At 40.1% G+C, this 23,431-nt stretch overlaps 1 protein-coding gene across 3 annotated transcripts in view; it reads left to right on the forward strand.

Annotated features, from left to right (window-relative positions):
* The window catches only part of GSK3B (glycogen synthase kinase 3 beta), a 164,348-nt gene that overhangs the window by 120,103 nt on the left and 20,814 nt on the right, over positions 1–23,431 (forward strand). For 2 of the 3 annotated variants that reach the window (XM_086760943.1, XM_086760923.1), the window contains exons 7-9: positions 1,875–1,972; positions 12,567–12,662; positions 23,042–23,080. In XM_086760943.1, the coding sequence (XP_086617069.1) occupies positions 1,875–1,972; positions 12,567–12,662; positions 23,042–23,080 (233 nt within the window). The remainder of the gene's footprint in view (positions 1–1,874; positions 1,973–12,566; positions 12,663–23,041; positions 23,081–23,431) is intronic. The other variant, XM_086760933.1, reaches the window with a different exon arrangement.

Raw genomic sequence — 23,431 nt, forward strand, 5'->3', positions numbered from 1 at the left:
AAAAGCATAATCTGATTTGTTTACTTCTTGAAATTCAAGAATCAAACTTTGAATTATTTCTGGTTGCTGTTTGTATTTTAAGTAGTTACTTTTTTTGATAAATCCTGATGCAGTGTTTCTACTAAGGCGTTGTGTAAATATGCATCCATTATTCTTAGAGGTGAATGATTTTGAAAGCTGCAGTAAAGAGCAGCACTTTTTCTACCATATGTTATGATTGAACCATATCTTTCTTGAGAAGAGAGGGGAGTATTTTTGCATAGCAGTTCTCTCTTTCATTTAGAATTGGGGGAAGGAAAAGTCTGTTCTAACTTGGAGGTTATTATGTTATCAATCTTGAATTCCTGAAAGGTAGGGTTTTTTCAATTTTTTTTTTTTTTTTTTTTTTTTTGTTCATCAGTCTCTAGTGATTGTGACAAAGTGATAATAGGCTGTTTAGAGAACTGTCAGAGACATTTTCTTTACACAGACCTTTATACAGTGTTGTGTGTATCCCGCTTCCCAGTGATATAGTTTAATAGGCTAGGGGAATAAGGATCTCTGTCATAGTGTGGGTCATCTCAGACTGGAGCAGGCCCCAGGAGGTAAATTCTCTGGGTTTTGAGTTGTGGTGGTGCTACTGTTATTTCATGGGGGAAGGTTAGATCATAAAAGTAGGCGAGAATTCAAAGAAAGATGGATGGAAGGGGACTGGTTTTGTTTTTTTCCCTTTTGAGGCATTACAGCATGGTAGGCTTTACAAATCTTCCATTACTGATTGCTTGTTTAAGATTAGATCTTGGTGTAAGGTTTCAGATATACATTGAACAAATGATGACTGTCCAGAAAATCTTATAGTCAATCTATTTATTTTTTTTTTTTTTGGAGAAGCAGTTATCTTTGCATCTAGGTGCAATACTTTTAGTGTGTTGAGCAGCTTAAACTTCGATATTTGATGTGCAGTTACAGCAAATTCTCACAACCATCTGCTATGCAGTATTTACTGTGTTTGCTTTGTTACATTTTTCATTCAGATTAACTGTTTCAGAAATAAAATATTATATTCTGTAGTACACTTGGATACGTTTTTAAGTTGCTGTTGTAGTATTGAATTGTCTTATTTATATGTAAGGAAATATACCTATAATAGATTAGGAGACTTTTCTTCATGTAGAGGAGTAGCTGCTAGTGACTACTTATGGCTTCCGGTATGTGTATGAAAATCAGTTGTTGGCTTCTTCAATGGATGCTGTTGACCTGCAGTTCTGTTGTCTGGCCAAATTTGCTAATGGAATTGGGATAAAGATTAGGTCTTGATGTGTCTGAGTTAGAGTGACTGTCTCCAAGATCACTTAGTCATCATGTACTGCAGGATACAAGTAATACTTGCAGTACTGGTTCATCTGCTAGTGTATATATGCTTTCAATATATGGATGAAAAATTAAGTCTATTCTACATTCAGAAACAGTAAAAATATCAGCTATTGTCATAGACTATACTTATGCATAGTTTGTGATTAATGAGATTTAAAAACAACACAGACTTTTGGGAAATTCTGAAGTTTGAGATGGCAAACGTTCTCAGGTCTTTTCCCTACATGTGTAAGTTTTACTGTCAATATGTAGTGATGTTTAACATTATTTTCCAGTTCTTATTGTCTCATGATTTGACTTCTAAGACTGTCTCCCCACCATTGCTTTATGCCAAATATCTCTGTTTTCTAGATTAACATTTAGGAGAGGACTGGCTTTTATTTTTAGCTATGTTACTTTCTTCTTTGCCATGTTTAAGACTGTAAATAAGTAGCTTAAAACTGCTAGGTTTTAAATAAATGGCCTAATATGTACTGTTTACTGATACCTTTCCCTGTCCTCCACTTCTTTCCCCTTTTTAGATGTGTGGTCAGCAGGCTGTGTATTGGCTGAACTGTTACTAGGACAACCAATCTTTCCAGGTGACAGTGGTGTGGATCAGTTGGTGGAAATAATCAAGGTATGGAATTTTAAGTGTGGTGGGTTTTTTTGTGGGGTGTTTTTTGTTTTGTTTTGTTTTTTACGGCATTATATCTTGGGAATCAGCAAGAAAACATGCATTGTTATAACCTTGTCAACATACATATTCTGTCACCATTGTACAGGGTGTTGCATGTATACTGTGTTTGAAAACACTTAGCATGCTTTTTTGAGAAGCAGTCATGCATAATGATGTAACATCTTTTAATTATTGATTTTTTTTTTTTCCCCCCCACTTAAAGGGTTGCACTTTCAGTGTGCTTGGAAATAGTGCTTACATACTGAGCCAATAATTATTAATGTGTGATTCTCATTCTTTAAGAATATGGCTCTTTTTCCTTTGTTGCATGCAATTAGTAATTGGCTTTGAAAAGTGTTGTTAAATTTCCTTGTGCCAGATTCTTCACATATGTAGCCTTCTACTCCTCTTCCTTCCTTCCAGCTCTTTTGGTGAAAGGTTAGAAAGGGCACTCCTTTTTGCAGGTGGAGAATCAGGAAATGTAGGGCAAAGATACCTTCTACCTGAAGAGTCTTGTTTTTCAAGTGAAAAAGACCGAATGTTTCAGAATACATAACATTTATATATCACTTATGTTCAAACACATCTTGATTGATTTAATTTGGTAAGCTGTGTGTATTCTGTGATTCTCAAATTAGAGGCATGATAGAATAATTCATAGCTTAAAAGATTGGTGTCTGACTTCTCAGAACCCTAGTCTTCCCCCCCTTCTTCAACTTCTGCAATGAAGGAAGCAAGATTTCTAAAGAGAGCAGCATATTTTTCCTCTGAATCTATACTATGTGCTTAATAAGATGGGAGTATTACAGAGAGTAATATATGTGCACACACTGTTCAGCTTTATTGATATCATCACTACAAGGGCACTGTATTAAAAGAATTTCCTCCTTGGTTCTGCCACTTAACTGCTACCTTGATAAATGTGTATTTGTGTGGCATGCATGCAAAAACCCCCTCAAAACCAAAATGTGTGGGTGAAAGTGTAGAACTTCCTACTTGCATCTGTGTTATTCACTAGAAGAGCTGCTGGTGTGTTTGTCCCCATCTTAAGAGAGTGTATAACGGTAGCCAGCACCAAGTTGTCACTCTCCTGAGTGGAGGACATGGACTGGTGAGGCTCAATGTTTTTGTGGCCTGCTCTGCAGTCTTATTGGAGTGTGCTCTGCCCTTTCTGGACTCTCGCCACATCTTCTCCAGCCTCTGACCATGTAAACCTAGCTTCTGTTACAGTGGGTTTCTGTCAGTCCTGCTGGAAATCCTCCAGTCAACTCCTTTCCTCTGGAGGCTCTGTGTCTTGCACCTACTTCTCCTACGACTTTCTTGTTTTCTTATTATTGCCTTTCTGCCCAGTGTATTTCAAGCTCAGTATGTCCAAGTTGAGTCAGTTTACGTAAGAAACACCAGTGGAAAACTAGAGTTGCTGTCAGAAGTAGGGCTGATGATGGCACAAGTTTTCTCCTTTTGAGAAGTGTCTTGGAGCAGTCCACTGCTTTCTGCTACACTGCTTTTGTGAGATGTGAAGCAGTCCCTGTGACCACTTCAGATGGCCAGAGTTCCTCAGGAGTTTACGCAGTAAACTCTGACATTTGCCTTCAGACATTTTCAAAAAGTCCTCTTCTGTTTCTTGATTAATATCTGCAATTCTGAGAAACTACATCTAATAAGTTTTTGTAAATACAACCATTTATATCATGGTGACAGTCCTGTGGGTCCTTCCGTGACTCAGTCAGAAATGTGAGAGTAGGGAGGCCATATCAGCAAAACCATAGTGTTCTGCCATGCCATTGCTTTGATTTTCACAATGTGGAAGTAAAATAATCAGGAAATAATGTCCTCTCATTATTGCCATGCTTGCCAAGCAGAGATTGTGGTTTGATTCGAAGTTTGCTAGAAGCTGTTATCATCAGTTGGACGTTTTCACTTCTGCAGTACTGGAAGTAAACAGCTGTGAACTAATAATTTTATAGCATATATGTGCTCTGTTTGTGATGATTCTGCTTTGTTTACACTTGAGTTAAATTGTATTGAAGCAGAGGAGTTCTTTAATGAAATTGCTAATAGCCTGTGTACCATCTGTGATTTCTTTAAATGCCACTGCCATGAGTGGTGTGATAAATTTATTGACCAATTCATAGCTGAATACATAGTACTGGCAAATCAATGTTATTTCTCCTGACAGCTGAAGGAGTATCCAGTGTAAAGGTTTGAACTTCAGTAAATTATAGGTTGAGATTATGATTTTTGTCTCTACAGAAACGAATTTCTGAATCTTCTCTTTAAATGTAGAAAGAGGGATACTGAGGGATCATCCACACTTGTGTTGGGGTTTTCTCATCTTCTGTTAGATATGTAGCCACCTACACATAGAAATTAAGTGAAATAACTTAAATGTCGGGATAACTCAATTTTATAGTAAGCCTGATCTCTTCAATTAAAAGGTCACAGTACGGAGACTGTCTTAGGAAAGTCTAAGAAAACAAATGCTGTAAATCTCACAGTAGTAGCCACAAAAAAGGATGTTCACTGAATCGTTAAGGAAGTATGATGGAAAATGTGAGCCTGAATGAGTGGGTGCCATGAATATTTTTTGGCCCATATATTTGTTACTGAGGCAGCATATATTCTCAAGGCAACACTGGAAGAGAAAATGAGTGCAAACTGCTGAAGTGGACTGTTTTTCAATGCTCTTGTCTACAAAATCTTGTGTTATGAAATTTTGTATCAACTATTCAGAAAAGCCCTGGCAGAAGCCTAAGGTGAGAATACAGAGAGAATTATGATTGAGAATATCGCATTCAAAATCAACAGCCATGAGACATTGTCTAGAAAAGTGCAAGACTTGTGCAGTGAGGTGCTTCCCTTGTAATGCCTTACCAACCCACAGATATTTCCTGTGCTGGCAGTATAGGAAGAATAGCATATTTACCTCAAATTTCAAGTAATTTTTCCTTACTTTTTGAGAATGAGGAAAAAGAAAATGAGATCTTCAATTTTCCGTTCTGACAACTGTTGGCAGTGATTTGTGCCATCTAGTATGTGTCCCTTAAAAATGTCCAGTATTCAAATTGAGCAGATTTGGTTTTTTAAATCTGCAGAGAAGTCATGAAATACTCTGCTCTTCTCCACTCCCAGCATGATGCTTAAATTTGACTTAAATTTGAAAGGTAGCATAAAAACGGCAACCTGTGTTTATTGAGTGAGCTTGGGTTCTGCAGCCTCAATACAGTTGAAGACGTGCAATTTTGCAGCATGAAAAGCTTTCATTGTAACACAGTTTTATTTTAATCCTAACTGGCTGTAGGAGAAGCAGAGCTGTGGGATCTGCCAATTGTAGGACAGCAACAAACTTTGTAGGAGGTTGCAGGTTGGAACCTGTGAGCTGTTGTTTGACTATCTTGGAGTCATGCTTTTCAGATGGCTTCCTTGGAACTGCATGTCTGAAACTTAGGGGCAGAGAAAATGGAGTATTTTAAACTCCCAAAAAGGGCTGTAGTACAAAAATATTTATCCACACATTTGGAAATGCATCTGACTTTCACTCCTTAAACTTACTTGATTCTACTGCAAGAGAGGTCAGCTTAGAAACTTCAGGATGCCTAAGAGTCACAGTCACTCTTGCAGAATTTTTTGAGCCAAGATAAATTTTTTTAGTTGTCTCTTCAGTTGCTTACTCAGCTTTGATTATTCAGAGTTCGTATCACAACACAGCAATTGGATGCTACACCAGGGTAGGAAGTTTTTGTATTAGGCTGGAGAATGACTTCAAAATTCCATCACATTAAACTAGTCCTCCCTTCTCGTGCAGTTCTTGATAACATCCCTTGATGACATAGCTGTGTTCATGAAGATAGAATTTCTGTGATATGTCAGTCTGGCATGCCTTGTCCTTCCTGCAGACTGCACGCCCGGCATCCTCAGGCCCTTGCTGCATCCGAAGCGGTTTTGGCTTTTGTCAGATTTTTATTTGCTTTCAGCAGTCTTCACATAGTTTCGTTTCAAGCAGTCTTGTAGGATATTCTCCAGTCAGTTGCACTTGGAGCTTCCCCTGCCTATTGCATATTTGCAAACTGCTCTGAAAAACTGTGCCACTCTAAAACCACAGCATCACACCGGTGTGAATCAAAAGACAGTCCCCTTCTTTTTAGCTTCTTTTTCTCTTGTTCCTATTTCTTTAAAAACGGTCTTTCCAAATATTCTCAATCTGGTTGGAGGAGAGAGATCTTTGACCACTTACCCCTGACAAAATGATATTCAATATGGGGAAATACTGTCTTGGAGCTCCATCTGAAGAAATAGTTTTACCCAAGTACATTCTTCTTGAATACTTATACTATTACAGGACAGAGATCATGTGCTGTGCTTTTTCCAATGTTTGATTTTGAGTGGTGACTCTTCCTCCTTATTTTTAGCTCTTGCTAGCTATTCCAAATGTTAGGTTATGCCATCGCTGGGAATATCTCAAGTGGGTGACCCGATATATTCATGAAAATTCATGCCCCTACTGGCTTTTGAGTGACGTCTCCTTCAGAAAAGTTCTCAGTTTCTGAAGCAGGCACAGTGGCAGTGTGAGTTTCATCAGTAGTCACGTACAGAATTTCTGTATGAGCAAACCCCACACCTCAGAGCAGACATACGGTCCTGTCCCCAGTGGAAGGGTGAAACATCCCTCCTTCCAGCAGCCCAAGAGGGTTGCAGTTGCTACTTCCCTATGTAAAATACCACACAATACAGCTCAAAAGAAGCTTTCAGACCACAAGAAGGATTTTTTAAGATACAATCAGGGTGGAATTCTCCATGAATCCTTGTGCGTACGGCTTGCAATGCAGCAGTGTTGTCTGCAGGACTGCTGTGCCCCCTGCGAAAGCTTTGGGAGGTAGGGGTTCCCTGCTTCTTCCCAGCTCTGCAGCACAGCAAAACCATCAAGGAAAAACTGGCTGGGATATCCCCTCAGAAACTGAAACATCTTCAACTACAGTTCCCACAGATAGTGGTTACTCTATATTCCCCTTGCAAAAAGGGGATCTCAGATAATAATTATTTTCTGAAAAGTTATGTTTAGTACCTTCGCCCTACTCCTCTCAAAAATGGAAAAAAAAAAAAATAATCTCTGTCAGAAGAATGAAGCCGCAATAATTGTCTGAGCAGCCCTGGGACACAGGGAGAGCAGCATCTGCCAATTTGCCTTGCATTGTCTTTACCAGAAATATTTTTTCCATATGCTGCAGTCTAGAGTATGAGATGCATCACTTAACTTGTGAAAACTGCAGGAAAGGATTGGGGGAGGAGATGGGGACGGGTGTTTGTTTTGGGTTTTTTTATTTGTTTTGAGGGTTTTGGTTCCTGCTGAGCTGTGTGATTGTTCCTTGCACCAAAACTGGCATTTCGTGGTAATTTAGGAGATATAATAAAATCTTTCTCCCGTAGTTCTCTGGGTTAGGAATGAGGCAAAAGGAAATAATGTATTAAAATACAGGCTCAATAGTATCAGGAATCCTATCCACGTGTAACTTCTTGGTCTCCGACAGTTTTAGTGAGCCGAGTGCTAAGTATAAACTCAATTATAATATATGGCTCATGCTGAAATGTCAAGGTACTATTTTGGGCTCAGTTTTTGAAATAAAATAAATTCACTTGCGGTAGTTAATGAGGAAAGAGGAGCTGTCTCTTCTGGGAGAATAAGCAGTAGGAGAGTGTGTTTCATTCCATTGGATGTGGTCCTGTGCTGAGGACCTGCCTGCTTCTGACATGGGCTTTCATGTGGGTCCTGTCTCCTTACCCCTAAGGGAAGTCTCATGGCACTTTTCTCCAGCGTCCCTGCACATCACAACTTGGCTGTTCCTGTGCATTCATGTAATTCATCACTTCCAGTGCTTGCAGGCAGTATTAAACAGTTGATGAGCAATTATATTCATGTCAGCAGTGACAATGGGTTTCTTCCTATTCCTGATGTGTAGCTGCTCTTGTGTTTGCGAATAGAAGAAATCTCTGTATTTGGTTGACTTTCATTTCGTTTGACAAGAGTGTGTTTTTGAAAGAAAGTGTATATAAAATGTGTAAGTTTGTTTAATTTTCTACCATAGACCTCTTGAAGTATTATTTCAAAGCTGACCTGTGTTTACTGCTTGAGATGCCAGCACAGTGAAATTTTTAATAACTGTTTGGCACACCTCTTACAACTCTCTGAAGAGTTGTAGACATATTTGCAGAAGTATTAATTGTGCCATCTGGTAAGCTGTACACGCTTTCTGGAGCATGTTTCCTTGTAAACTTGCACAGTTTTCCCAGGGAAGGCACTATACTGCTGTAACCGTAACTTTCTACCCCACATTCTCCCCCTCTAGTTCAGTCATCTCAGCCAGAGCTTCTGAACCCTCCATGGCCCTGTGCTTTTAACCGATTTTTACATTTTGACCAAGGTTGAGTGGTAGCGGTGGCTGGGTCAGAAAGAGCCTTTGTTCCACTGGGGTTTATTGAGACCCTTGCAGTTCCCTCTTCCTCTGGTGTTGCAATGGTATGGGTTTGGTCATAAGTAACTCTATGCAGTTTTGCACTGTGAAGCCAGATGTGTACAGTGACTGTCTTCAGTTTTGGAGTGTAACTGAGATGTCCTTTGGAGCTGAATATCATCCATCTTTATCAACTTTTTCCTTGCCAATATCACCTTTCACGAGACTGTCCCCAAGAAGGAGACTCGTATATACTAATCTGCATAGATCTGAATAATTCAGTATTGGACCTGGTATTTTTCAAAAGTTCTCTGACCTTTCCCAGATCAGGGGAGATCTTGTTAGTGTACAGAAGTATCTGAAGGGAGACTGCTAAGAAGTGGGAGCCAGGCTCTTTCCTGTGGCATTCCATGAAAGGACAAGAGGCAGTGGACACAAATGCAAAATATGTGAAGTTCAGTCTGCACACAAGAAAACAGGTTTTACTGTGAGGGTGGTCAAACACTGGAAAATGTTGTCCAGCGAATTGTGGAGTGTCCATTCTTGAGACATCCAGGAGCTGTCTGGACCTGGGCTTGGGCAACTGCCTCTCACCAGCACTGCTTATGCAGAGGAGGGTGAACCAGATGACCTCCAGAGGTCCCTTCCAGCCTCAACCATTCTGCAAAATCTCTCTCCAAGAAACATCTGCTTCATCGTGTTTTCAGAGTTGGTATAGCAAGAGCAGCTGTTTCATGGAGTAATTCTGCCAAGAATGTGCAAAATTGTGCTGCTGCTTTGCATTTCAGATGGAAAGAGCAGTCACATTACACGGCTTTTTTAAAAGAAAAGGTTTGCCTAATTTTTGCAATAGCTTAAATGATTGCTGTTACTCACCAAGATTACTTGAATATATTCCTAATATAATGAAAACTCAGTGCAAATCAGTGAGGCACAGTTTAAAATTCATGTAGTGAACCGTGTTGGTGCGTTGTGTTGGGCAGAGCGGGGAGATGAGGTGTCCATTAATTAGTACAGGACCTCTTCCAGATATATAGAGTACCAGTACAATTTTATAGCTTATCACTTTATTCATCCCACATTTTTCTTCTGGATTGAGATTTGAATTTGACAAAGTCTTTAAAACTTCCATTCTTCTTATCTACTTTCCTTTCCTCTTTTTTTTTTTTTTTACTTAATCTACCTTCAATAGGAATTGAAAGCACAATCTGGTTTTATAATCCAGAGAGAACAAAGTAACTGCACTGAGTCACTAATATAAGTCACTTTTCCTTTTGTACAGTTATTTTGTGTGTCAAAGGCTGCTGTGCAACTGAAAGGTCAGACGATCCCTCCTTTCAGCTGATGCCTCTTCAGTACCTTATTTTCTAAACATTCATGAGACCTTAAGTGCTGTTTGCTTAAATGCCTCTGCTTGAGTTTAGGAGTTGCTCCCTCCTATCATCTGGATTTACAGCTGTGTTTTTAGTGAAATGCATGATTGGACATTGTCCATGGGTCCATTGTCCATTAAATTGCCCTTGCCTATCTAATCTGAATTTTCTTTGATGCTATAGGCACTCTTAAATAAAGGTACTTGCACTATGTAGGCTCCTCTAAAAATCTAGTCTTTGCCTCTTCTGAGGAAGGCTATTAAAGGAATTTTTTTAGGAGGAGAAGGGAAAAGAAGGTAAACGTGTTTTTCAGAAAGCCCTACTTATACTACAGAGGCCTGAAAACTTAGCCTTTAGAAATGGTGGGATTGCAATACAAGTTATCAGTAATTTTTCAGGAAGTTGATTTAACTAATCCCAAAACTTTTATCCTGAATTAGGATGAAAATAATATTTGGAGGTGAAACTCATTCATGTTTTAAAACTGCAAAGCTTTGAGAGCGTCGGTCATCAAAGCTTTGAGAGCGGTGCCGTACTGGCAGGCTGGCAGCTGCGTGACCAGTGCTCTGGACGAGCCAGACAGAAAACCTGCAGGGAAAGGGCACATTGTCCTGTCAACTCTTTTTTTTTTTTTTTCTTTGAAAGTTGAGCAAAATATATGGAATCCTGCAAACAGTTTATTTTCTAGCACCTGAGCAAAACCAGCATTTTCAGACACTCACAGAAAAATCTGTCAGCTCTGAAGGTAACCCTTGGCTTTTAGAGTAGGTGGGATTTAAATCTTGGTTAGTGATGGGAAGGTAGGAGTTACGTGATGATTCATTTTGAACAAAGTGTCACTTAAATCTGTTATCCAAAAAGCAACTGTCTGAACAAGTTGCAGGGTTTATTTCCTCTGGTGCTGCTGTTTATTTAAGATTGCTTTATGGGTAGGTGGTTTAGTTTGTGTAATGCAGCTAATATTTTAAATAATAAAGAGATACCAAGCTCCTTTCATAATACCTGATGATGGTTTCTCTGTAGCACAAATTTATTAAGTAGTGGCACTTGCTCTTCTACCTCTTTACCTGACTCTTTAGAACACATTTGTATAATTTCCACTCTTCTAATGGAATTAAAATGTTCACTGATACCAGAATATGTAACCAAAGATTTCTTTATCCAAGCAGTAAGGTAGAGTGCTAACGTCATGTTTTACATCATTTGTTTCCTGATGGTGACGGTGCTGGTCTCATGAGATGAGGCGATACCATGATGCTAATCTGTATGGAGGGAGTTTGTCACAGGGCAAGAATAGCATGGCTACAGGGTTCCTATAGGAAGATGAACCTGAGCTCAGCATAGAGGAGTGACACAGAAGAGAGCCTTCTGCCCTCTCCACTTCTCTCTACAGAACAAAACAATACCCAGCAACTGGGTGCAAACAGAAAACAGGATTCTTTGAACCTGCTTTGCAGTTCTTATATATAGGTAGAAGGCAATGGCTCTCTTAGTGCTAGCTGAACAGAAAGCACTAATGCCGTATTGTCTGGCTTATTCCCTGAAGAGATTTCTGGAATCCTTTCAAAATCTATCCACCCCTACAACAGAGATGTCTGATTGTGTGTTATTTCTCATACAACTACTAACTTCCATGTATAAATAACATTGTGCAGATTCTGGGAACAAGAAATATAAATTCGTAGAAGTAAACCAGGAGTGGTATGCATTTTAGATGCTTCCAGGTTAGGTTTAAACTAAGTTTATCTTCCATGTGGAAATCTTGGGGTGGGAAATCACCACCAAAACCCCCACAGTTTGGTGGGGGGGGAACCTGTCTGGCTCCCTTCAGCAGTAAGGGCTGATCTTTTAAGCTCGTTAGAGGGCTGCTGTTCATGACTTGTAAAATGCAGTCTGATCCTGGTCTGATGCAGGGAGCTGCAGTCCCTAAATGTGTTCAGCAGTAGTGTTTTATAACAATCTAAATAGAACGAACTTTCTTCCCTTAGTGAAATATCACAAAGTTTGAGAAAGATGCTTGAATTTTGTGAAAAATTGTAGATTATTAAACTTTTGACACTGGGCTTGGCACATGAGCTGAGTTGCCAGCAAGAGAGTACTGAAGTTGGAGCAAGGACCACAAAGATGATTTAGGGACTGGAGCATCTGTCATGTAAGAGGTTGCAAGAGCTGGGACTGTTCAGCCTGAAGCAAAGAAGGCTCAGGGGGCTCTCATCAATGTGTATAAATAGCTGGTGGGAGAGAATGAAGAAGAAGCAGCCAGGCTGTCAGTGGTGCTCACTGACTGGGCAAGAGGCAGCAGCACAAAGTAAAACATAGGAAAATTAATTTAAATGCAAGAAAACTTTTTTTTTTTTTTAAATTAAGTAATGTGAGGACAATCAAAGACTTGGGCAGGTTGCTCAGACAGGTTGTGAAATCTCATTCTGTGGAGATACTAAAAGCCTAGGTGGACATGAGCTTTGGCAACCGGTTCCAGCTGACCCTGCTTGAGCATGGGGGTTGGATCAAAAGCTCCCAGGAGAGGGAAGTCCCTTCCAACTTACACAGTTCTGCAAAAGTTTTGTTGTTTTGTTCTCAACACTATATTAACTTACTAGTTACACAGGTTGACTTCAGTTAAGTTGTCTCAGTGTGTGATAGGTTATACTGTGCTCTTCATTGCCATCTGAATACAAAGCGTATCTAAACAATTTGCCTTTTTTTTTTTTTTTTTTCCTTCTATCTCCTTTCTAGGTTCTGGGAACGCCTACAAGGGAGCAAATTAGAGAAATGAATCCAAACTATACTGAATTCAAATTCCCTCAGATTAAGGCACATCCATGGACTAAGGTGAGTCTGTATGAACTGAATAATAAAGACATGTGGGCTGAAAGTAAAAACTCAAGTTCAGTTTGTTCAGTGGCTTGGTGGCTTTCAGTCTAAACTGGGTGCCTTTAAGCTGGGGACCCGGTAACTTTTGATGTAGGTAAGGAGGAGAAGCAGTGCACTGTAATAACTATCTTGGGATGTGGGTTTTTGAGGTGGCCTACAGGCGTTTGGCTTTTTTTTTTTTAACAATGGTATGTGTGTTTGTAGCAGATTGCCATATATCTAAATCCTATCATGCTATAAATTAATGGGCACAAAAGTCACCCAGAAATGAGAGAGTTCCAGTGACACCTGTGACACGTTTGTAATGGTATTACATAATGTGACAACAAGGGCTGACAGTCACTTTCTTCATTGATTCCCTCATAGATATTGTTGTATTTGTACTCCTGTAGGTGTACTGTTGAGAGGAGTGTTTTTTTCTTGGAGTTACTTCTTAAGACTTTTCTTATTATCTAGCTTTCACAAGGAGACACTGTTGCAGTACATACCGACAGTATTATAACCTCTGTGATCAAAGGGGAATCTGCAAGCATTAAAACAAATACATTGCCATGCAATTAAGCTGTGTTCCACGTGTGGAGGAATGATGGATATTTGACTTGGGACAGGATAGCAATTTTTTAATTAGCCTCTTGGATGTGGAATAAGTTAATATTGAATCTTCAGCAGTTGAAGCCTGGGTGGTTGGTCTTTTCTTTTTGCTGCTTGTGAAATGGCTAATATAGTAGCAGTATGTTCTCATCATATCTTAACAGCTCAGGTTTCCTTCTGCTGAGAAAGTAGTGTGTACGCGTGGAAGGGTCACATTCCTAGCTAAGCACATGTCCAGGTCAGACTCTTTTGGACCAGATGCTCTGTGGGGGTACAAACTCTGTGTAAAGTAGCTAGAGCACACTGAGGGTCCTTGCGATAGCAGGCCGCGTACCCAATAGTTGCATGCCACGGAAGGTACTGCAAGTCACTATTTTTGTGATGGATTCTGCAACCAGCTATGCACAACCTGAATTCTCCCTTTCCCCAACAATCCCTCATTTGTGTTTCCATATCCAAGTTTATTTCTGTGGGTTAGTTAAGTGATTTACAATAGTATGAGAGGTCAGTAAATCCAGCGAGGCTTTTTAATACCTTAGGTTAACGGGGGGGAGAAACATAGGGCAAATGAAATCCCTGGGAATCAGTCTCTTCAGTTTCAAATTGCATCACGGTAGAAGTTGCAAGAGTAAGTTCAAAAGTCTTGTAGCACTGAATGCTGGGGTTGCATCTGAATTCCTGCAGTAGAAGTGTTTGGATTAAGGGAGCTAAATGAATATGCAATAGTGTAGGAGATCAGAGATGCAGGGCACAGGGTAAGCATCTAAGCTAGCTATGCAGCTCATCTTCTGCCTGAATAGTCTTAAGAGTCATCTGTATGCTCTTGATGGTCTGTTAGACCACAACAGAGATCTTTTTGCAAATGGAAGCTTCAAGAAAAAACTGATACTTCCTTCCATTTATATGAATGGTTTATTTAAACCAGTTTATTACAATTGGGTTACATGATACTCAATTTGAGATCTGTACTTTTCTTACTATCTAAATGCTAAATTAACAAAAAAATTATCCAGCATGGTCTTGGTAATGATGCTCATCCTCTCAATGTATTACTTCTAAAGATCCTCTCCTTTCAACATGTTGAACGTGTTGATCCATGAAAGACTTAAGTGGTAGTATTATATAGAATTGGTCTCCCTTGCACAGCTGTATTGGTGTAACATCTGATGGCACAGCAATGGGCATGTGCATCTTTTTGGAGGTTCTGTATCTTAGAATTGAAAAGCGTGGGAGAAAAAGCATTTTTGAACTCTAGCTGTCTAATGAGCAGAAAAGGAATGACCGAAGAAGTGAAAGTGCAATTTTTTTTTTTTTCTTATGACTGTTTATATAACTAGAGTGCTACAGGTAGTTGCCAGTAGGACTTGAACTTGAAGTTTCAGCCTCAAAAGCACAAACCTTTGCCATCTAAGCTAAAGAATTACTGAAGATTACAGTAGTTAGCAGGTTGTTATTTTTGTGGACTAGTTATGACCAGAGGACTCGGGAGACTGAAGTTAAAGGTGTTCTGTGTGGAAGAACTTCCAAGCAGCTAGTTTTCAGCATGTTTGAGAGAGAATTACTACAAATATAGTCGCTCCCTGCTATAAGCTTTTTAACACAAGGACATTCTCCTTGTTGCTTTGTGGTGTTTAATACAACATGCGTATCTTTCAAAGTTGAGGGTTTTGTAGATCCTACTTGGAGCTAATTTCATGCAGTGGAGATGCCCAGTGAGGGTGCATGGTTAGCTACTGTTTAGATGTTTAACCTCTTCTATGCAGTCTGGAATCGACTGTATCCAGGCCAATAATCTAAACAGAAGTAAGGTCCACGGTTCACTCTTTGTTTTCAGGGAACTTCCTTGGTCTGCAAAAGTGTGCGTAGATAGCAATTAAGAATTTTCTTTTGAAGCTGTAGTACCTATAGGTTGCATCTGCAATTCTGTGGTGTAGACTTCTGTTGGATGTACCCGGTTCTGGTCTGCTCTCTATGTATTTCTGGCAGGCATAGGTATGTTATTTTCCTGCTCAATATAACGTTTCCTACTCAGGTGATGTCATCTGCTGCGTTTGCTGTTAACATACTAGGTGAAGAATGGTGGCTGGTGCTGTAGCAGAATGAAAGAGGTTTGGGGTTTTTTAAAGAACGGGAGAAGTTATTTGAGACTAAATAAGAATGAGTCCATGAAGGAATATTGTTTCTCAGATTCTTTCAGTTTCAGGCTGAAATTGGAATTTTGAGCACAAGTTTTATGGAAATTTGAAGTCTACCTTCCTAGAGATGTATCTTAGGCTTTTCAGTAGAAATGGATTGGTATCGTCCAAATATAGTATTGATATTCAATGTGATGTAGTAGTATGAAGAAAGAGATCTCAAATTAACACGAGTCTTTCTTCATAGATTAGGAGAGAAGTCAAGCTAATACTCACAAATATTTTTTCTATGCTGCAGCAATAATGAGAGTTTACAGTGCAAACTGTTCTCAGACTGGTTTTTCAATCTGAGATTGAAGTACTTTTGTAACTTAAGAGCTGGAAAGTCTCATTATAAAACATACAGAGACTTCTCTCTCTTCTCTCCGATATAGTTCTGTGTTGCCCAAGCACGTGCGTGGTTTTTATACCAGTTACGTGCATGATGCAGATGATGATGGGAGTTCAGAGTGTCCCTGGCTAGCAAAAGAAAAGAGAATCTGAACTTTCCAGGCATCTTTAAAACAGTTATTCCAAAACAGGACTTCTCTCTTCTCCTCTGGCACCCCACCCCCGCAACCCCAGCCCCAAAAAGAGGAATCTGTGACATTTTGGTTCTTTTAGAGGGGAGTCCTCTTTAGAATACTGGAGTGTTTAATTGTGTCATGTAGCTTTTCTTTTCATCCAGACCTCTCTTTTTGTTCACTTGGTATAGAACATTTTGTATTCAGGGAGGTGCATCCTGCTGCTTGTCTGCCTTGGTCTGCGAGTAAGTAGCATCAAGTTATAAGAGAAGCAGGTTTTTTGCAGGGGTCGGAATATCTTTTGACTGACTGATACAGTCAGAAAAAAATGGGTAGGCTTTTAGACACACAATCATGTCTTCGGGTTTATCTTGGGTCGGAAAACCTGTCCATTTTTTCCAACTGTATCAGCTCATTGAATAAAAGTTACTATGCTTTTTGAAGGCATTGCTGCTGTTGTTTATACTAGGTCAAAACTTTTCCCCCTGTGTCTTTCAGCCACCTCGACGCCTTGAGTCTTCTTTCTTCTTGGAAATGCAGTCTGATCTCTGCTACTAATCTTTATACTTGTTCCTCTTCTTCTGACTAAGCTTCATCTGTACTTAATAACTGTGTGACTGGAAAGCCAAGAAGAAAATGTGAGATCAGGTGTAAGATTGTACATCACAAAGTTCAGCTTTGAAGATCAGCTTTCTCTGAAGCTTTCGTCCCTTTTGGAGTGGGGCGGGGACAGTGGGGTGGCTGACAAAAGGTCTAAATGCATGCTTCATAAGCTTGTGTTAGATAAGCGTTGCTTACCATAGCTCCATTACAGCTGGCCTTTACCCTAGCATTACTCAGATGCTACCTTCAGATCTGAAATCCTTTGGATTATGACAAAGACAGTGCTGTGATTATTTCCAGAAATATGAAAAATGTTAGTCTGTGATGGCCCACCTTTCCCCTTGCAGCCAGCTAGTAAAGGATCTCATTTTAGAAAGATTGTAGTAAATGTAATATAATTACATAGTTTAGGCCTCTTCTGCATGGGGCAGGTGACTTCTTTGGATTTTTTTTCCACACCCAATGATACTTCCACGTGTTCGCCGGTAATGGCATTATAATTACCTGACTTACCTACTGAGCTGCAAGCATGCCCATGGCTTGGATGGTGGAACAACACAACAGGTTATATTAGCAAACGCTGTTTTCTGTAGTCAAATCATAACCTCTGCCTTGTTTCTATTGTATAGACGTGGAAGCAGTTTCTACTGCAGGAGGCTCTTTAAAATGTACAGTGCCTCTTTTCAGTGTGCTGTAGTTTACTGACCTTTGGTTCTTCTGTTCTGAAGATGCTTGCAATGTTCTTCACACATGCAAGCCCTTTTAAAATATGCAATTGGTGAGATAAGTTTGAGTGTACTTTAAAGAATGGCTTCATTCACCATCCACAAATCTATAGCTAGCTGGTGTCTGAATCATAATTTCCAAGGCAAGGTTGAGATGGAAGAAGACGAGTCATTTGTTCAACAGTGGAAGAAAGAGAGAAAAACTGTTACGTCTAGATTGATTTTGAGCATCTCTGCCCTTCTGCAGTGCACTCTTACAGATGAATACACAAAGACTTCTCTCTGCAGCACTTTTCCATCACAATGAAGTTGCAGCAGATTAGAGCAGTGTCCCTACAAACTTAGTAAGCACTTCCTTCCTTCCTTCCTACAAGATCAGCTTGGATGGCGCTCTGAGGAACCTGATCTGGTTGAAGGTGTCCCTACTCATTGCAGGGAGGTTGGACTAGATGACCTTCAAAGGTCCCTTCCAAACCAAACTATTCTGTGATTCCTTCCCTCCACTCCCCCCTCTCCCATTATTTATACTGCTCAGAACGCTCTTCTGTCTGTGTCTTCAAGCCAAATTATTATAACAGAGGAAAACAGTGTCTAAGATGAAACTTCAGGCTCTAGCTCATCCCTTCTGGCACTTTTGCAAAGCAATTGGCCACTACTGGCTGCAGCTGAAGTTGTGCAGAATCACAATTGGTTGTATTACAGAGTAGCTTTGGATATTGACTTTAGGATCCATATTTCTGCCTATATTATGAAATAATTTCTCTAATATTATAAAATACTTGGCAGATGCTTTAGTCTGAGTATCCTCTGTGTGTGCATGCATGTATATGTTTTGTTTGTATATGTTTTACCATACTAGTCAATTTACCTTAAATGTTGAATTTTTTCTGTGCTTGTAGCAGGCAGTCCTGTCATCTTCCCCACACTCTGGGACTGGGACATAAAGAGTCTGGTCTGTCTCATGAGCATGTTTTTACACTCTCCAGAATCAGTTTCGTGTCTTCATCCTGTCCTACTCCTGCTCTCCTGGTTCTTGTCTGTTATTTAAGCAGATTGTTTTGCTTGTAATGCTTCCAAAGTGACTGCTCATACTGTAGATTTGAGGAAGAATTTTTACCAAACAGTAAAATGGATAAATAGACAGCTCGTTTTGTCACTTCTAATTATAACTGATGACAAAAGAAAGTTAAAATTCTTTTGTCAGAAATCTTCTAAGTGGACTTGCACTTAAAGCTGAAAATGTTGAAAATTAAACTCTTCTTTTTGAGATTGGGGTCTGATCTTTTGTAGAGCTACAAAGGTACAGTGGAGAGGAGATGTTTCTTTGGGTGCAGTTTCACAACTGACGTAAGTTCATCATGGAGCAGGGTCCCTTCTCCACCTCCTGCCTACATATTCCTGATGTCTCCCTTCTGCATTATTGTTTGTATAGGAGCAAAAACCTCTTAAATAATACAAATGTTTAGGGTTTGGATCACCTTTCTTACCTGGCTGACCATTCAGCTCTGGCTGCAAGTGTTGGGACAAGGGAACAGGGCAGACCTGCGTGGCCAGGAGAAAGGCAGAACGGTTTTTTCCAGCCTGAACTAGAGGTGACTTGTGCCTGTTGTGAAACAATGCCCTGACCTCTTTCTGAAGAGTACAGTTCTGTTTTTCACTTGATATGTAATGACTTTCCAAGCAAAGAGTGAAAACAGCTCTGCTGGAGACTAACTAAAAAGGAAAAAAAAAAAAAAATTTCTGGCAAGTTCATGTTTCCTAGCTCATTTTGTAGGATAAATGATTTTTGACAGTGTAAATCTCTCATCTCCATCTAAAGCGTGAAAAAAGAAGCCAGGTGCTATTCCCTGCCTCTGCCCAATTTGTATGCAGTAAAGAAAGTACTATTTAACAATAAAGGAGCGAGCACTAATGTAACATTAAGAGAAGATTTGCATCAGTGCAACTATAGGAATCAGATGCTAAGTTTAACATGTCTTCTGCAGCATACCATCTGTTTAGCCGTCCCATTGCAATACATGTGTCTAGGCTGTTCAAAGCCGGTGTCCCATCCACGCTGAGAGAGCTTCCAGAGGTAGATTTTTAGGGGGTCTCTCTGAGAAGAGGGGGAGCTGTTTTGTTCTGCTTAGCTTTGTTGCTTTCCTTTAGAGCTTGACAGAAGCAGAGCACATGCACTGGGTAATAAATGCTAGCTCATTCTGTCCCTGCCGGGTCCTCAGTGGAAGGAGCCCAGTAACAAGTGTGTGGTCTCAACAAGAAGTAGCTTTGGAGACAGGTTCCTGGTCCTGTTCCCAGTTCTGTGTTGGCTCATTTGAAAGCCACTTAACCCCTCTGTCTTTATTTCATTTTCCCCTATCTGCAGAAGTGCGACCCGATAGGGATTTTCATCTAATAAGGCAATAGCTATTTCTGAGCTGCTTTTAAGAAAAAAAAAAATGTAGGGGGATTTAATCAGAGAAGGAAGTTGGGGGCTTATATGTATTTTAAAATAACTTTTAACACCAGTGCCTCTTTGGTGGACTTCTTAGCCTTCATTTGTATTACATGAGTTTTATGCACTTCAAAATAGCCAAATGGCATATTTCAGAAATCCTGTTCTGAAATTCTTAGGCCTGTGGAACAAGACTGGTTCCAAGGACAGCTCTTCAGCTGCAGCCTTGGGTTTCCTTGCGTCACGTGGGTCTCAGTGCAAACTGGCTCTCACACATGTCTCTTCCCTCTCCTTTTGTGTTTATGAATGTGTCATGTTTATCGTAAGGCTTATTACATTAAACTTGCCTGACAGAAATATCGCTTCATGTCGTAAAGTCGTGGTGATTGTATTGTGTGACGGCATTTTTAAAAAGTTTATTTGGGTGTCGTGTCCTGCATCTGATGACTTTGATCACTTGTAAACAGTACAAGCTTTTGGTTAAAGGGAGGAGCTTTCTCTCTTACCTAATGTTCATGTGCCATCAAAAATGTGCTTACAAACCAAAAGGAGATGTGCACAGACTGTCAGCCTGAATCGGTGGTGTGGGTGGTTCTTGGCAAAGCTTGTGAGTCTCTGAGGCTGGTGAGGAAATTTTTAACTGTGGTGTCACAAACTTGATGCGTTAGCAACAGATGTCATTTTCATAAGCCTCTGCTCTCTCAGGGAGCACAGCATGCGAGCGGTATTCACAGTCTGCATGCAAAATGCACAGTGGTTGATGGCATGAAGTCATGTCTTTTAATATACACTGGCTAGAAGAGCACCTTGATGTAACGTTGTGAAGCTTTGGCTTTGGGGCTTAATTAGACCAAGACGACAGCTCCGTGTTGTGCATGGAAAGTCAGTCTGAAGAATGTCAATGAACTGAAAGTCAGAGCAACCATTCTGTTAAAACAATACTTAGCTCTTGCCCCATGTGGTTTTATTTGAGAGCTGAATGCTGATGTGAGTGAAGTGAAATAGGAGAATCTTGTGCTTTCCATCCTTTTTCTTTCTTCTTTCCATGTGCGCAAAAAAAAAAATAAAATAAAATTCAGAGGGAGCATGAACTCCGCTACACTGGTAGGAACTATTTCAAATTAGTAAGATGAAATGTGGCTGCTCTGCTAGTGCACAAAAGCTTCGTCTAAATTGAAGTCGCTTGAGGATGGGAGCCGCATAGTGCACCAGGGTCATTTAAGCCTGGCAATTCTTTTTGAAACGTTGAAGATGGTGGCAGTTCCAGAAAAATGAAGGGGGAGTAACATAAAAAAATTCGCATTGGTAGCAGGAGAGAGGAGTGTGTCTGGTCTTGCTGTCTAGCTGTTATGCTCTGTCAGCATGTGAACATCGCCAACATGCCTGAACAAAGAAAGAATTTGCGCTGGTCCCTGAGCTTTTTGGTGAGGTATAGATTTACTGGGATCTGAAAGGGTGGGTGGGGGAAACCCAAAAGCACCAAAAGCTGTGGTTTTGGATGAGTCGGCATTTCCATTTGACATGATCATCCAGGGATTTTTGTAGCTCATCCAAAAAAAACCCCCACCAAATAAAAAACCAGCGACCTGGGTCTCAGCCTGAAATTCATTTGCTTTGCAGAAACAAGAGGTTTTGAGTTATGCAAGTGCAAATTTTCCTTGAAGAATATTGTATGTAAAGCCTTTTTTTGCATTTGTTTATCTCCAAAACAGGTTCATTTTTTAAAATGAAAACTTGAGCCTTCGGTCCCTCCTGTGGACAAATAGCCTTACACAAGGTCTTGTTTCATTTTAGAAAAATGAATTGCTGCGCCGGTGGGGTAGTATTTGATTGCTTTAAAAGTTCCTGTCAGTGTTTTATTTTTGTTTTTCGTTTGTGGACTTGCTGTGCCTTTTGCCCGGCCATATTTAGTCTGCATACTAAATGTTAGTCTGCCCAAACACTTTAGTTTGTGCACTTAGCCTTTTTCCTTTTTTTTTTTTCCTTTCTCCTTTTTCTTTCTTTTTTTATTTTTTCAGTTTTTGCTTTCACCCAGATGTATTTTAGACCAAGACAGAGTTTGCTCCAATGGCCGGATTTTAGTCCGTGCACTAAATTTTAGTCCGCAGACTAAAAATAATCCGCGGATTATTTACTAAATCAGTTCCCTCACTGAGAACTACAGAGGCCTTAATCTCCTGCTGAGCCCTACGCGCGAGGGGCTTCACGGCTCACAAGTCCTGCCGTCTGTCTGTCCTTCCACCCCTTCCAACCGTGGAGCGCCGGCCCGGCATTGCCTTGGCGTCGGCGCCCTGTGGCATGGAAGTGCTGGTGTACCCATTGCTGCGGGCAGCAGCCGCTCGTGTAGTTCTCGGTGGGTGAATTGGGCAGCTTTCCCGGTGGAACTATGTTGAATGGGAAGAGCTAAAAGACCGCAGAGTTTTTTTGCTTTTATTTCTTAGGGCATTATTCAAAAGCAAGGCAGGAGGGTACAAATTGAGGGAAAAAAAATTTCTTAAGTAATGGGTGCGACGGGTATGAGGGGGAATAAACCCGCAATAGAGAGAAATTCAGTCCATACCCGCACTCCTGAGGTGGTACGTCCAGTTCCTGAAGAATCCTAAAGAGATAACGCCAGCAAACAAAATCCAGTGGCGGGGGAAGTCAATCCAAAATGGAGAATAATCCGCGGCGGCCTGAGGCACTCGTAGCTCACACAAATTAAAAGCATCCAAATTCAAAGTACAGATCTCAGATTTTTACTCTCTCTTCAGCACAAATTATAAATTGCTAGGGGTTTGGGTTTTTTTTTTTTTGAAAAAAAAAAAAAAAAAAACAGAACAACCCAGAAGTTTACATTGTGTCTCTGGGACAGATTTACAAGTGGGATGCACCTTTGGGGACAAACTAATCTGGCCCCATTGTCTGTGGACATTTATAGCCAGGACTGAGGACTGCAAATTCTTTATGATGGGAATTTCAATTACCCTTTAAGTTCAAGTTAGAGTTTTGATTTCAATTTTTTTTTATTTTTTTAGTAAATGCACTGGCATTGGAACATAAATTTAATATAGAAATGTTTCTATACTATGCCTCACCATTGCACAATCAATTTTTTGGCATACACTGTGGTGAAGTTGGACTTGCTGCTATGGAGACTGATGTTTAAAGTTTCTAATTGTGTAAACATTTTCTATGTCCCCCACACCATGGATTTCTTATAATATTGGCTATATTTTTCCTTGCTGGACTATTCTCTTTTGGATTGACTCCCCCTGTTTGGATTATTTCACTGCATTATCATCTTTAGGACTCGTCAGGAACAGGACATTTCACCTCAGGAGTACGGGTATGTACTTAAACATTTTTTCAAATTACTAGGCCTAGCCTTAAAAAAAAAAAAGGAAAGAAATGCTAGAAGTGGAATATTTGAGTTCAAACCACATCCTTGAGGCAGTAGCCAGGTGAATGTTGTAACACAAGGTCATAGAGATGAGATGGGCACAGACCTGTAACTCACTTCATGTGTTAGTCAGCACTCCTTGCAGAGGGAGGCTGTGTGAGGCCTTCCAATTTATTTTTTTTTTTTTTTCCCCCCTCTCTGGTTTGAAGCAGTTAGGGCAGACTTCAGGAGCTGCCTACCACAAGTAACTAATTTCTGATCCAAAGGTAGGCTGAGTACTTCTCAGCAGGGTTTAGG

This window comes from Chlamydotis macqueenii, chromosome 1, assembly GCF_036417535.1.
Source record: "Chlamydotis macqueenii isolate bChlMac1 chromosome 1, bChlMac1.mat, whole genome shotgun sequence".
Lineage (NCBI taxonomy): Eukaryota > Metazoa > Chordata > Aves > Otidiformes > Otididae > Chlamydotis > Chlamydotis macqueenii.